The 12,788-nt window shown below is 38.0% G+C and overlaps 2 protein-coding genes across 2 annotated transcripts in view; one reads left to right on the forward strand and one right to left on the reverse strand.

Annotated features, from left to right (window-relative positions):
* Window positions 1–12,788, reverse strand: part of LOC116296284 (protein CLEC16A) — a 29,049-nt gene that overhangs the window by 2,529 nt on the left and 13,732 nt on the right. Inside the window, exons 16-25 of the mRNA XM_089031573.1 lie at window positions 12,065–12,165; window positions 11,614–11,660; window positions 11,172–11,241; window positions 10,710–10,831; window positions 10,131–10,175; window positions 9,991–10,041; window positions 8,432–8,560; window positions 2,137–2,257; window positions 1,393–1,435; window positions 633–738 (exon numbers count right to left, since the gene is read on the reverse strand). Of these exons, the coding sequence (XP_088887699.1) occupies window positions 633–738; window positions 1,393–1,435; window positions 2,137–2,257; window positions 8,432–8,560; window positions 9,991–10,041; window positions 10,131–10,175; window positions 10,710–10,831; window positions 11,172–11,241; window positions 11,614–11,660; window positions 12,065–12,165 (835 nt within the window). The remainder of the gene's footprint in view (window positions 1–632; window positions 739–1,392; window positions 1,436–2,136; window positions 2,258–8,431; window positions 8,561–9,990; window positions 10,042–10,130; window positions 10,176–10,709; window positions 10,832–11,171; window positions 11,242–11,613; window positions 11,661–12,064; window positions 12,166–12,788) is intronic.
* LOC116296281 (lutropin-choriogonadotropic hormone receptor) lies at window positions 3,873–8,437 on the forward strand. Its single transcript, XM_089031574.1, has 4 exons — window positions 3,873–4,404; window positions 5,444–5,515; window positions 6,046–6,117; window positions 6,644–8,437. Exons 1-4 carry the CDS (start codon window positions 4,196–4,198, stop codon window positions 8,001–8,003), a joined length of 1,713 nt encoding a protein of 570 aa, XP_088887700.1. The 5' UTR covers window positions 3,873–4,195; the 3' UTR covers window positions 8,004–8,437.

Genomic DNA, 12,788 nt, shown 5'->3' on the forward strand with positions numbered 1-12,788 from the left:
AACACATACTAAGGGGGCGTGGGTGAGGTGTATGTTTCTTACAAACCCAAAATAAAAGTGTGTGGGTGAGGTGTATTTTCCTTGTTAACACATACTAAGGGGGGAAGGGTGAGGTGTATGTTTCTTAATAATAATAATAACAATGTTTATATAGGAAGATCTCATCACCAAGGTGTTTTTCTGAGAGGTCCTGAAACACATTTCTTGCAAACACATACTAAGAGGGTGTGGGTGAGGTGTATGCTCCTTATAAACACCCACAAACACTGGTAAGGCTATTGATTCATGTATTCAGTGTAAAACTTTATTCGTTCAGGATTGATATCTCATCTTATGAGTGGCACGAGACAGCGGCAAAAATTTTTGGGTAGTAGGGATTGAACGAGAAAGCAAATAAAAAGTGGAGAATGGCAATGGGAAGGAAGGAAAAGGAATAAAGATTCAGCCAGATTCATTGATTTATGGCAAAAGAAAAAGCACTGAGCAAGTAGTCAAAAGTATTTGGGATTTCGACAGAAAAAAATCAAAACTGATAAAAATCAAAAATATAAAAGCCAAAATAAAACGCACCATATAAATCAAGGGTAAAAATTAAGCCCTCGATTCTTAGAATAAAGTTCATGACAACTTACTTGAAGTCTTGCAACAAACTTGACCACCCCCCAGCCCAGTTTACTGGTGTCAGGCTCAACTAGAATAAACTGTGCCTCGTCGATAACTAAGAAACGTCTGACAATCCTATGGGGGAAAAGATGGAAGTTTGAATGCAAGGGAAAAATAAATGCGAATAGTCCATTGTCGAGATACTGATGAGGTGTATGAATGATGGCACAGTGAACAATCCAAATAACGACTCTAGGGGAATGATGATAATGAAAATGTTGGTAATGATGGCGATTAATACTATGATGATGATGATAATGGTGATAATAATGGTGATTATACTATGATGATGATGATAATGGTAATAATAATGGTACTATCCTAACCATATAATAAAGAATTTTGATCGGCTGTTTTTTTCTTTCTCGCGCAATATGATTGGTCACCCAGTACCGTGACCTTGTCGTGACCGTGTCTGCGCCGTGTTGCGGGTATTAGAGTAAATTCTAGAGCAGTGTGATTGATCTGGCGTATCCACTGCCTTATAATGGTGATGATGACAATGATGATGATGATGATGATGACAATGATGATGATGACAATGATGATGATGACAATGATGATGATGATGATGACAATGATGATGATGACAATGATGATGATGACAATGATGATGATCATGATGATCATGACGATGATGATGATGATAATTATGATGGTGTTAAAGCTCTTTTACACCGCACGCTCATGAAATCTGGTCTCGTTTAACCACACTAAAGGTATACATACTTGTCTTCCATTTGAACTGTACATGAAATCAAATCACTGTTATCTGTAAAGGGAAAAAACAAGCATAATACTTAACGTTGACGTATACATGGTTGAGGTTTTTATTTCTGTCTGGACTAATTTGGGATTGTTTACACAATAAAAAAGGAAGCCCAGTGAGAAATAGTGGTTTTCCTTTCTTTCAGCATACATTTTTCTCAAAGGTTTTAAGCCCCGTTTACACTGGCGATTTTTGCGGCGATTTTTGCTGCAATTTTCGGAAATATGAATTCATTTGTCTCATCCTTCAAAAGAGACATTCGTCTAGGAAAATCTTTTTCAATATCCTGAAAAAAACTTTACAAGTAAATTCTTTACCATCATTTATTATGGAAAAAATCGCAAAAAAATCGCAGCAAAAATCGACGTAAAAATCGCTAGTGCAAACGGGGCTTTACTGGGGTTTTCAATATTCTGTAAACTAGGTATTTACAGGCTGCATGCTGAAATTTGGTTTTTCGCTGCCGTCAATGAAAAATAATCACTTGATACTTATTGTTTTTGACTGGCGGAAGTAAAAAAAAAAAAACAATTTCACAACAAGCTGTTGAAACTGTCCGAGTTCGAAAGGATCGCTCAAAGACTGCAATTGCAGACATGACAACCAATATATATTGAAGAAGTAGAAAACGAGCGCAAGCACACGCTCCCAACCAATCAGAACGCGAGATGTATAACAGTTATTTTATAAATATATATACTTACTGAGATCCAAGACGTCTTCTAAATGAACAGAGTATTCTACTTTGGATAATGGAAGTCGTGTTTCTGTCTTCTTCAGAAGGGTTAGGCACAAGTCACGCATCATGAGGAACACTCGTATAGCCTGGATCAAGATAAACAGGATTGAGGAAGATTTTATAAAACAGTACACACTCTGGTTAAGCAGCAAGATGAGGGGCGAGCAATTTTCCTTTTAATGTGCGCATGGTCTTCTTAAAGAGTGCTTCCTCATTAGTATTACCAAGGGCGCAGCCAGGGGGTGTCAAGGGGGCTAGGGCCACCACCCTTCAACAAAATGGCAGCTTTTTAGATTTCTTACCGTAATTTTGAATTACTTTTTTTGTCAAATTATAACGTAAAATGTGATGTCGATTTTTATATTATTTATTTTTGTAAATAAAACTTCAAACGTAAGGCCGTTTTTTGTTTTGTTTTCGGTGCAAACAAGATGGCGGATTTTTAAATTTGGGCCCCCTTTGGAAAATCCTGGCTATGCCCTTGTCTACCCAAGGTTCCAGAGGTCCTTTTGTTTCAAAAATTAATATCTTCGTCAGTTAAGGCCAATGCTGGACAACGACAACAAATTAAGACAGTGCCGTTACATACAGAACAAGAAGTTCGAACTGCAAGGATCATCAAAGTTGCTGAGATAAGTGGCTGTGTAGTCTTTAACTTTTCTAATAGTCGCCCCCTCGGCATATTATGATGTCTTAAATAAAACAATAGAATTCAAGATGGCCGCCGTATAAGTAGGAAGGTCTATTCACAGAATTGTCATTATTGCCTTTAGTCATCTTCTTATTTACTTGTGTAAAGGACCGTAACTTGACGGGCCACAAAACTGAAAAACGAAGATTCAGTAAAATTGAGAAGACAGTTTTATATTCAAAGAGAAATACAATCGTTTTTATGAATTCTTATCGAAAAACATTTCATAACAATGCATGATAATACTCGTGTTCTGGTATCGTGGCCCGTCAATTTCCTTAAATTTGGATGAGCACGCAACCTTGAGAATACGGTCTTTTACATAATACAGGTAAATAAGAAGATGACTATAAGGCAATAATGACACGGACTTATAATGTCTGCGCTACATCAATATGGAAGACTTAAATCAACAGCACCATGCATAAGTCGCACCAGTAATTTTAACGAAAATTTAATTGAAAAAGCTAGGAACGAATATAATATAAATATTGAGGCAGCTGCATGATTTCTTCAACCTGTTTGACAACCTTTTTCGTAAATTCTCCTTTTCATTAATTTCAAAATATCAAAATAAGGAAATTCGAATTTAGGAGGTTTTTAAAATATTTTTTTTCACATTTTTTACCGCAAAATTATTTTGTAGATTGACGCACGAATATTAATATTTTCAATTTTTTTGGAATTACGTTCACCCAGTTAATAAATATTCAATCCGTTTTCACCGTTCACTATCAATCATTTCCAAATGCACAAGACTAGCTCTACAAATTACGAACAGTTACATTTTTTACCGCAAAATTGTTTTGTAGATTGACGCACGAATATTAATATTTTCAATTTTTTGGGAATTACGTTCACCCAGTTAATAAATATTTAATCAGTTTTCGCCGTACACTATCAATCATCTTCAAATGCACAAGACTAGCTCTACAAATTACAAACAGTTATGGAAAACCATCCAGCTATAGATAGAAGCCACTCTGGAGAAAAACGTTTACGAATGCGTTCACGTTTTTCAAAAATTTGGAAGAGAAAAATACTCGTTTTAGGAACTGTATTATAAAGACAAAATGAATTAATTAGCCGTACGTTTCAAGCACTGACTCTAAGTTTTGGCATTTTGTGAAGTCCATTTGTCAGGCAAGTTTCAGTGAAAGTCAAAATAACATATTTTAGCGCGAAGAAGTTTTGACTAATTTGGATAAGGACTCAGAGCATGCGCAGACGTTTTCCACTCGCGTCGCTATAGCGTTTAGAATACGAAGACTCCTTGTGCAAGGAAGTGTCAGGCAAGATTTCGAATACTTTTTGCACCTCGAGCTTCATCAAAATGACGAAGATTGGGATTATTTCTATACTCTTAATGATATTGGTAATTTTGTTTCTGACGACAATTGATGCTGAACGTGCTGCTCCTTGCTCTGTGGTTAAGGATCGTTCTTATTGCAAAGTAGTATCGCCTAGCTCGAGAGTTTGTAAAGTCAATGATGTCTGTCAACTACAACGCCTGATATCTGAGCCAACAAGAATTACTGATCTGTAAGTATATATCTCTTTAAATTGAACCTTGAAACAACCTCTGGGCTGATCTAAGTCAGGGCATGGCTAACTCACAGATCAAACCCTTAAACAACCTCTGGGCTGATCAAAGTCAGGGCACAGCTAACTCACAGATCGAACCCTGAAACAATCTCTGGGCTGATCTAAGTCAGGGCATAGCTAACTCACTGATCAAACCCTGAAACAACCTCTGGGCTGATATAAGTCAGGGTATGGCTAACTCACAGATCGAACCCTTAAACAACCTCTGGGCTGATCTAAGTCAGGGCATGGCTAACTCACAGATCGAACCCTTAAACAACCTCTGGGCTGATCTAAGTCAGGGCATGGCTAACTCACAGATCGAACCCTTAAACAACCTCTGGGCTGATCTAAGTCATGGCATGGCTGACTCACAGATCGAACCCTTAAACAACCTCTGGGCTGATCAAAGTCAGGGCATGGCTAACTCACAGATCGAACCCTGAAACAACCTCTGGGCTGATCTAAGTCAGGGCATGGCTAACTCACAGATCGAACCATGGGGAAAAAAACGAAAAACGCGGAGTAAAACCTATAGAATCAAGGGAGAGCTAGTACTAATAAACTCTGCCCATATGTGATGCTGAGTCCAAGAATCAAACCGAGAGACCTCAGAGGTTAGAGGGGAAGTCATTACCGCTACACCACCGTTGATTCCTTAAGTATAGTTGTAATTTACCAAACAAAATCCAGCTGCTTTCCGTGAGCTCCACACGGTTTTGGAGGTTAGAACTTGTTGAAGTTTTAAACTATAGAAATAATCTATCGTGTTACTGCCTCGTTATATTGTTTATTAGAATCAATATGTCCTTTCGACCAATGTGAACGAGTGCCGCTAACCTTCTGTATAATGAGTTTCTTTGCCTTTTTTGTTTAAAAATAGACCGCCTTGTTTTAGGAAAAACAATTAGGAGAAATCATTCCCGGGACTTAGATCTAGACCAGACAATATCAAATTTATTCTCTAGCTTATCTGTCTATTATTCATTCTTTACAGGGACTTATCCAACAACCTAATTCAAATTATAGGCAACGAATCTTTCCTTCATTTTACTGCTCTTCGAATACTGTAAGTAAAAATGTGTTGCTAAATGTGTTTAATAAATGATATGAAATGTTTGATAATTCCAAGAAGAGGGTCCTGAAGGTGTAGGGGGGGGGGGGGGGGGGGGGGCTAAATCCCATAGTTCCAACCTATGTTTTACTCAAATCTCAATCCCTTTTTCCGATTTTTTTTTTTTTTTTTTTTTTTTGTGAATCCCATTTCCAGCGCATAGAAACTCATTTTCCCAGCCGCAAAAAAGGCTAATCTCAGCTCCCATTTTACTCCTTCAGTCGTCACGTTTCCTCTTGAAATTATGGATTTCCAGTCCACCAAATAAATAAAAAAGCGTTGACAAGCGCTTGATAACAATGACACAATAATTCATGAGTTATATATTTTTGATCAATTTTTGGAGGCTTCAGGACACCCCAGTTTTGCAGTGACGTCATTTCTACGTCACTCTTTCAGATCAGTTGGATGGCGGGTGTGAAAGCCATCAATACAGAAATAATGAGTTAGACGTCATTGACACTTTAATCGCTATATTTTTTTAGTTCACTGGCGTACAACGACATTCAAGTTTTGACCTACGAAGCGTTCTACGGTCTAAACAATCTGACGATTCTGTGAGTATCATGAGTTAATACAAGCCTTTATTTATCAAAGCTGATTCATAATTGCAGGATAAACAAAGACTACTGTACTATATTGTACTGTAAATTCGAGAACGGCCGCCATTTTGCAAAGTAGGGCAGCCATTTTGAATTAGTAGAGGATTGGGCTTAAGCTTAAGATAATAAAACGAATCTGAGCCGAGGCGGGAAATATTCGCGTTGTTTTGACCAGAGAAACTAGAGAAAAACGTCTGCTACTCCACAGTGAAATCGTGCAAATTTGGCATTCAAACTTGCCTGATAAAATTACAGAACTTAAAGTAAAATCTTGAAACTTAGGAGGCAATGTTTTGATATTGTCTTTATTATAACAGTATCTTGGTCTCACAAAAAAATAGTACGGGAACGTTTCGTATATTCTGAGAAAAGAAACGTACTGAAATGCACGCATGCGCAAACCTTTTCTATAGTACGCTGCCTAGAAGAAACGAAGATTCGCATGACGCAACATAAATGAACTTTATTTGTTGTCTTATAGGAATATCAGTATGAATCCACTTCGTCATTTCAAAGGGAATTCAAGTGGGTTATCCTCACTTTCTGTATTGGACGTGACAGGAATCGTAGACTGGAAACCAGAGAAAAAGCTGCTGCAACTGCGCATGCTTGAACGGATTATCGGTCTCACGTGGTCAGCGGAGTGTCAAAACTGCTTATTTTACCGAAGCAACAGGACAAATTCAAACCTTAAGGAAACAATATCTTGGAAATCAGAAAAGTGCTACAAATATAAGTATAGAACAACGGATTTGTCACCAATTGGGAAACTTTTAAGTAACACGTCTTTTCAGTTTGAGTGTGCCAGTATTTCCACCTGCCATCTTTACAGAACAACTACAGAACTGAACGAAACAGTTAACAAATGCTGGAAGGAAACTTTGGCTGGAATCACCGTCCAATCACTTTTTGGTTACGTCGGAGTGCTCGTCAATCTCCTCGTAATTTTCAATATTTTGTTTTCAAAAACTCTTCGTCAAAATGTTTCGATGTTTTTCGTATGTAACATGGCTGTGAGTGACTTCCTTCTGAGTGTCTATACTATATGTATCACTACGTATTTGAATAGCGTGTCCTTCACTTACTCAAACGAAAATTCTTATCGGCATTGTTGGAAGATGGGGTTCCTGTGGATGCTCGGAGAGGCTGGGTCGGTCATAACAACATTCTTACTAACACTAGAGAGATACCTCGTAATCGTTTACAGTCTCAACCCTGATATTAGAATCAGTCGCAAAATGGCAGCAGTTTTGATCTTGGTATGTTGGCTGGTAGCAATCGTTCTTACTGGATACGCACTGTATTATAATTTCTATCGATTTACATTCCTTTGCATTCCAGTTCGATTCGATATTGATATTTTTGACGCCTTGATCTTCACAATTGTTATAGTTGTATTTGCTTTATTCTTCTACCTCTTAACCTTCGTGTTTTACGCCCATATCTACGTCACAGTTAAACGCGCAGCTCAAAACGCCGGCGTTAATCGCGAATCCAAGCTCGCCAAACGAGTTGCTTTGTTAGTTTTCAGCAACATATTCTTTTTCTGCGTTCCTATAATTGTTTCTGCGTTTATAACGGTTCTTTATCAACAACGCATTCTGAAAGATCTCAGCGACGTGGTCTTCGAGGTGACGGCTAAAGTCCTACCAGCGATATTTTTGAGCTTGAATTCATTTCTCAACCCATTCCTCCACGCGTTCAGGAACGATCGTTTTACCCAGGCTCTCAAAGTGCAATTTCAGTGTCTGCGAAATATAAGGGTTTTGTTTGAACGACAACAGAATTTCCGCGTGTATCCTGAAACTCGAATGAGAAACGTCAAGGTTTCGAAGCCATGATTATGTCGTGTAAAAATGATCTACTGCGCATGTCAGGATATGATGGCGGGATCAATCGAAAATCCCCAAGTTTGGAGCAAAGGAAATTGAATTGCCACTGACTTCATTTCAAGGGTGCTAGGACAGACGGATTGGGCTATATTATAATCTATTTGTTATCAGTCATTCGTAGATTTTAAATAGATAGAGCTTTTAAGTTTTGAAGTATTTACGGGTCCAACTGCCCACAAAAACCGCTAATTATAAAATAAAGTGCAAAATGTTCTCAATGATTTTATCTCTACCTGAAACTATTGGAACTTTGTACAACAAATGTTAGTGTTGTGAAGAGCTGGGTTGGCGTGTGTCTAGATGTACAGTAGGTGGTTATACAGTCGACTACACTGCCTGTTCTAGAGGATTCCGACCACCATATAACAAGTACTCACCCTTCTAGTATGTTCTACCTCTCCACAAGGCAGTCGTTTAGAGAACTCAATACCAGTTAGCGGTGTCCCTGTGATAGGAAGCAGCAGGGTGGCATCCATCATTAAGTGGACGATATTCAGTGGTTTCATCTGAAGAAGAAAAAACACGTGTTCATGGGTAAAAAAAAAAGGATCTTTTATATTTATACACGGTATGCATTAAAGCTAGAAGCTTGTGGGGCCGTGTATCCTCCATACACACCCCTTACTACATTAGAATATTGAGAGTTGAGTGTTCTGTTCGAGAGTTGAGTGTTCTGTGCTTTAGATAGAATGGCTTTTGCATGAGTGGGAAATGACGTGGCCAATCTGAACTGTATCCGTACCGTAACCATTACAACGTGTTGTGATTGGTTGAATCAGTGGAAGATCCACAATGATGATGATGATGATGATAATAATAATAATAATAATAATAATAATAACGGTTTAATGATGACATATCTACAGAGTAGCTTTACATTCATCATGAAATCACAAAATAAAACTACAAAAACTACGAAATTACAAAAATTATATACACCTACTTGCAAGAACGTTGACATACGAATATAGAACATTAGTGATTTAGTGGGATAGGAATTATATTAAAAAACAAAAGAAGATCACTGAAGCTGAACATTTTCTTTTGTCTTTTAATGTATTCCTTTCTCACTAAATTACTAATGTTCTAATATCGTATGACAACGTTCTTGCAAGTAGGTGTATATCGGATTAACAATATCAAAATTTTATCTTAAATCTAAAAAGATGGAAAAAATGATTTCAAATTTAATGTTATTACTGTTTACGTAGATATGAATTCGGTGAGAAGCCATGACATGTCATACCATGTACGTGCTTGTAAGTTAGTAGGCTTACATTCCCCACTTATACCAAAACTGCTCTAGTGAATGTAGTAATAGTGCTTGTGGAGTGAACATCACATAATAACCCCTTACGGTGAGCGATGGTTGTGAAATAGATTCTTTCTTTTATAATATCATGTTTAAGATTCTCGTTTACGGCAAACGTGAAACGTCTGTTGACCATTGAAAGATTCTTTAAAATTAGTGAAAAGGAATCGGGAAAATCTCCAAGTAGTAGATAAACATAAGAATACTTGTCTTTGTCGAGAAGGTTCGCAAAAGGTAAAGTGAATTGTAGGGAAACGATGAAAACGTCGTCACGTTTGCCGTTTGCGGGAAGGAAAAACGGGAATCTTAATCTGCCTAATAACGCGACAAACACAACCCCTAACGTCTGGGTTTCCGTCAATAGACCCCTTCCAGCACTTTGGAATCAGTGCAGCTCAATCTGGGGGACAAAACAATAGGTTCCAATTCTCAGAAGATTGAAATCCTTTTGCTTTGTCCCCCAGATGGAGCTGCTTTGACGTCACATGCAAGGGGTCTATAGAATTTAACAGTCTTAAAAGCCAAAAACCAAGATGGTTGAGGCTGTGTTGGTCGTGAAATTTTGAAAATCATGAGGTACATTGATGAGAAAGCAAGACAAAAATTCATGGTATTTTAACGAACCTTCATCTGACGATATTCATCCTCAAACATGTCTAGAAATATCTCATCCTCCTAAAACAATAAATATTAAAAAATCAATATTTACCTATTAATATGTGAATGAAGAATAAATTATTTTTCATTTATTAGATATTAATTACCTTGTAATAGTGACGAAGCTGCAGTGTGCTTGCCTCGCGAATATTCTGAAAGACATCGAACATCCAAAGTAGGATTATTAGACTCGATCAAATGAATCCTGAAACAACCTCTGGGCTGATCTAAGTCAGGGCATGGCTAACTCACAGATCGAACCCTGAAACAACCTCTGGGCTGATCTAAGTCAGGGTATGGCTAACCCACAGATCGAACCCTGAAACAACCTCTGGGCTGATCTAAGTAAGGGCATGGCTAACTCACAGATCGAACCCTGAAACAACCTCTGGGCTGATCTAAGTCAGGGCATGGCTAACTCACAGATCAAACCCTGATACAACCTCTGGGTTGATCTAAGTCAGGGTATGGCTAACTCACAGATCGAACCCTGAAACAACCTCTGGGCTGATCTAAGTCAGGGTATGGCTAACTCACAGATCGAACCCTGAAACAACCTCTGGGCTGACCTAAGTCAGGGCATGGCTAACTCGCAAATCAAACCCTGAAACAACCTCTGGGCTGATCAAAGTCAGGGCATGGCTAACTCACAGCTCGCATTGGAATTCATTGTAAGTAAGACCTACCTCTACAAGTGCCAAATGTCTGTCATGTAGATATGCCTCGGTTTCATCGTCTTGTCGATACAATACAAGCTCTTTAATGACTATAATAGCCATCTCTACCGTTACTGTACGCACTCGACTACCTGCAGTAACAGATTAGTCTGATTAATCCAAAATGCTAATAAATGATAAATTGCAATCAAAACAAATGAGATGTACTCCCATGTTTATAATGGTCTAAATCGACAATATGGCAGCCATCTTGGATTGCAAGACATTATGGGGCATACATCACCGCAAGAGACTACAACAAAAGATAAATCAAGACAAACACACGAAACTCTATATATTTTCCATCATCTTTGCTTTGTTTTGCCCCCTGGCAAGATAGTAGTCCATTATCGCATGGGCACAGGCCCAGCATGGCTTGCATGAGTCTTTAAACATTTGCCCTACATATATGGATGGTCAAATTGTTCATACCGTTTCGACAGCCTTGTTCAATCACTCTGATGATGTCATCAACTAGTTCTTCATTGTAAGGCACTCTTTCCTAAAATCACAATAAATTCATATTATGAACACAGGGAACCCACTTTACGCAAAATTCAAATAAAGTCTACTTTTAGATGTATTCCAGAGTCTTCCAGCGACGAGGTAAGTATTCACCAAAAATCTCTTCCCCTTCGGCGTATAACTGTTTTAGTAATATTACACAGGCAATAATTTGAAAGAAAATACACAACATGGGTTTATTTTTAAGATTTATTATATTTATTTCTTATTTTGAAAGTAGCACACATCAACAAACGGCACACGCGCAATCCTATGTTCACCTGTAAGTGATTATCGAGGAATAGTCAGACCAATCAACACTCGCGATTTTCTATAATTACCTCGGGTACTAAAGGCTGATAAATCGTACCTTAACAGAAGATATCCCAGCTGAGTGGAGAAGTTTCTTGTCGACGCCTACAGAAAAGAAAGGTGTTACAATGTTACAAAATTTTTTTTGACAATTTAATTAATTTCGGGATTTTCGAAGGGATCCGAAAAATAAGCATTGAGATCAATCGCTAAGAAAACAATGAGTTAAATGACCACAAAAAGCAAGAATAAGATACGTTATCACTGTGAACCAACACTAGCACCTATTGATCTCGATCAACGCTGTGTATATGTATTCAATTCAGTCATGAAATAAAAGTGAATATGATTTTTTTTTGCAAAAAAATAAGCGAACCCTGAAATCGCGAAATTAACATGCTGCGCAAAATTTCATGTTATAAGGTATCAATCATGAGGCCATGGAGGACTTCATGTCCGCCTTCCTGGTCTCTTGGTATACAGTTTGAAGATTGCTGATACATTCTTACCTTTGTTCTGTATGGCTGCGTAGATTAAACACAAGGCAAAGAGAGCTTCACCATCATTCTCAGTACATTCTAAACTAGAACGAAGCGTGTCGAAGAACAACCTGTAGACAAGAAAATATATGTCAACTAATTCAATAACCGGTGTCATCGCCTGATTCGGACATGGTAAGGTAAGGTTGAATACAAAGAAGATTGAATCAGTCTCAACACTAAGGTCCGTGTTCTTGACGAGAATAAGAAGCAGAAACACAAGTCGTTCAGTAGTTAATAGAGGCTATGGAATGACCCATCTCCTTTCGCTTTTTATTAGCAACATCCGCGCTCGCGAGGTTCTGCTAGATCCTGCGACCTTCTTTCTTTTTGTTTAAATAAATTCAATACCAAACTAAAATTAGTAACTATATAATAAAACGAATAAACGACTTTTTCCGTGCTCCGTTCAGAAATAAAGCACTTAGAAAGCGCCGTAAGCACTCAATAAGTTTGAGAAGCACTCAAAAAGTGTGAGAAGCACTCGCCTACGACTCGTGTTTCTCCTTACACTTCTTTCATGCTTACGTCACTTCCTGCGTGCTTTATTTCTGAACGGAGCACGGAAAAAGATGTCTTATTTGTGAAATACAGTATTCAGAGGTTGAGGCAAAGCTGGGTCAAATTGGCATTGCATTGCAATGTTTGACTGTTTTAAGGGAAAATATAGACCCCATCTTGAAAATGTCCCCTA

The sequence above is a fragment of the Actinia tenebrosa genome, unplaced genomic scaffold (assembly GCF_029948245.1).
Source record: "Actinia tenebrosa isolate PJP-AT-01 unplaced genomic scaffold, QUT_ActTen_1.0 PGA_scaffold17__23_contigs__length_9995812, whole genome shotgun sequence".
Taxonomy (NCBI): domain Eukaryota; kingdom Metazoa; phylum Cnidaria; class Anthozoa; order Actiniaria; family Actiniidae; genus Actinia; species Actinia tenebrosa.

What these genes read in the sequence shown, in the direction of transcription:
- LOC116296281 (XM_089031574.1), top strand. Translation starts at nt 4,196, where the DNA reads ATGACGAAGATTGGGATTATTTCTATACTCTTAATGATATTGGTAATT. An exon ending in TTTACTGCTCTTCGAATACT is followed by an intron (nt 5,516 to 6,045) that starts GTAAGTAAAAAT and finishes ATATTTTTTTAG; the next exon opens with TTCACTGGCGTACAACGACA. An exon ending in CTAAACAATCTGACGATTCT is followed by an intron (nt 6,118 to 6,643) that starts GTGAGTATCATG and finishes GTTGTCTTATAG; the next exon opens with GAATATCAGTATGAATCCAC.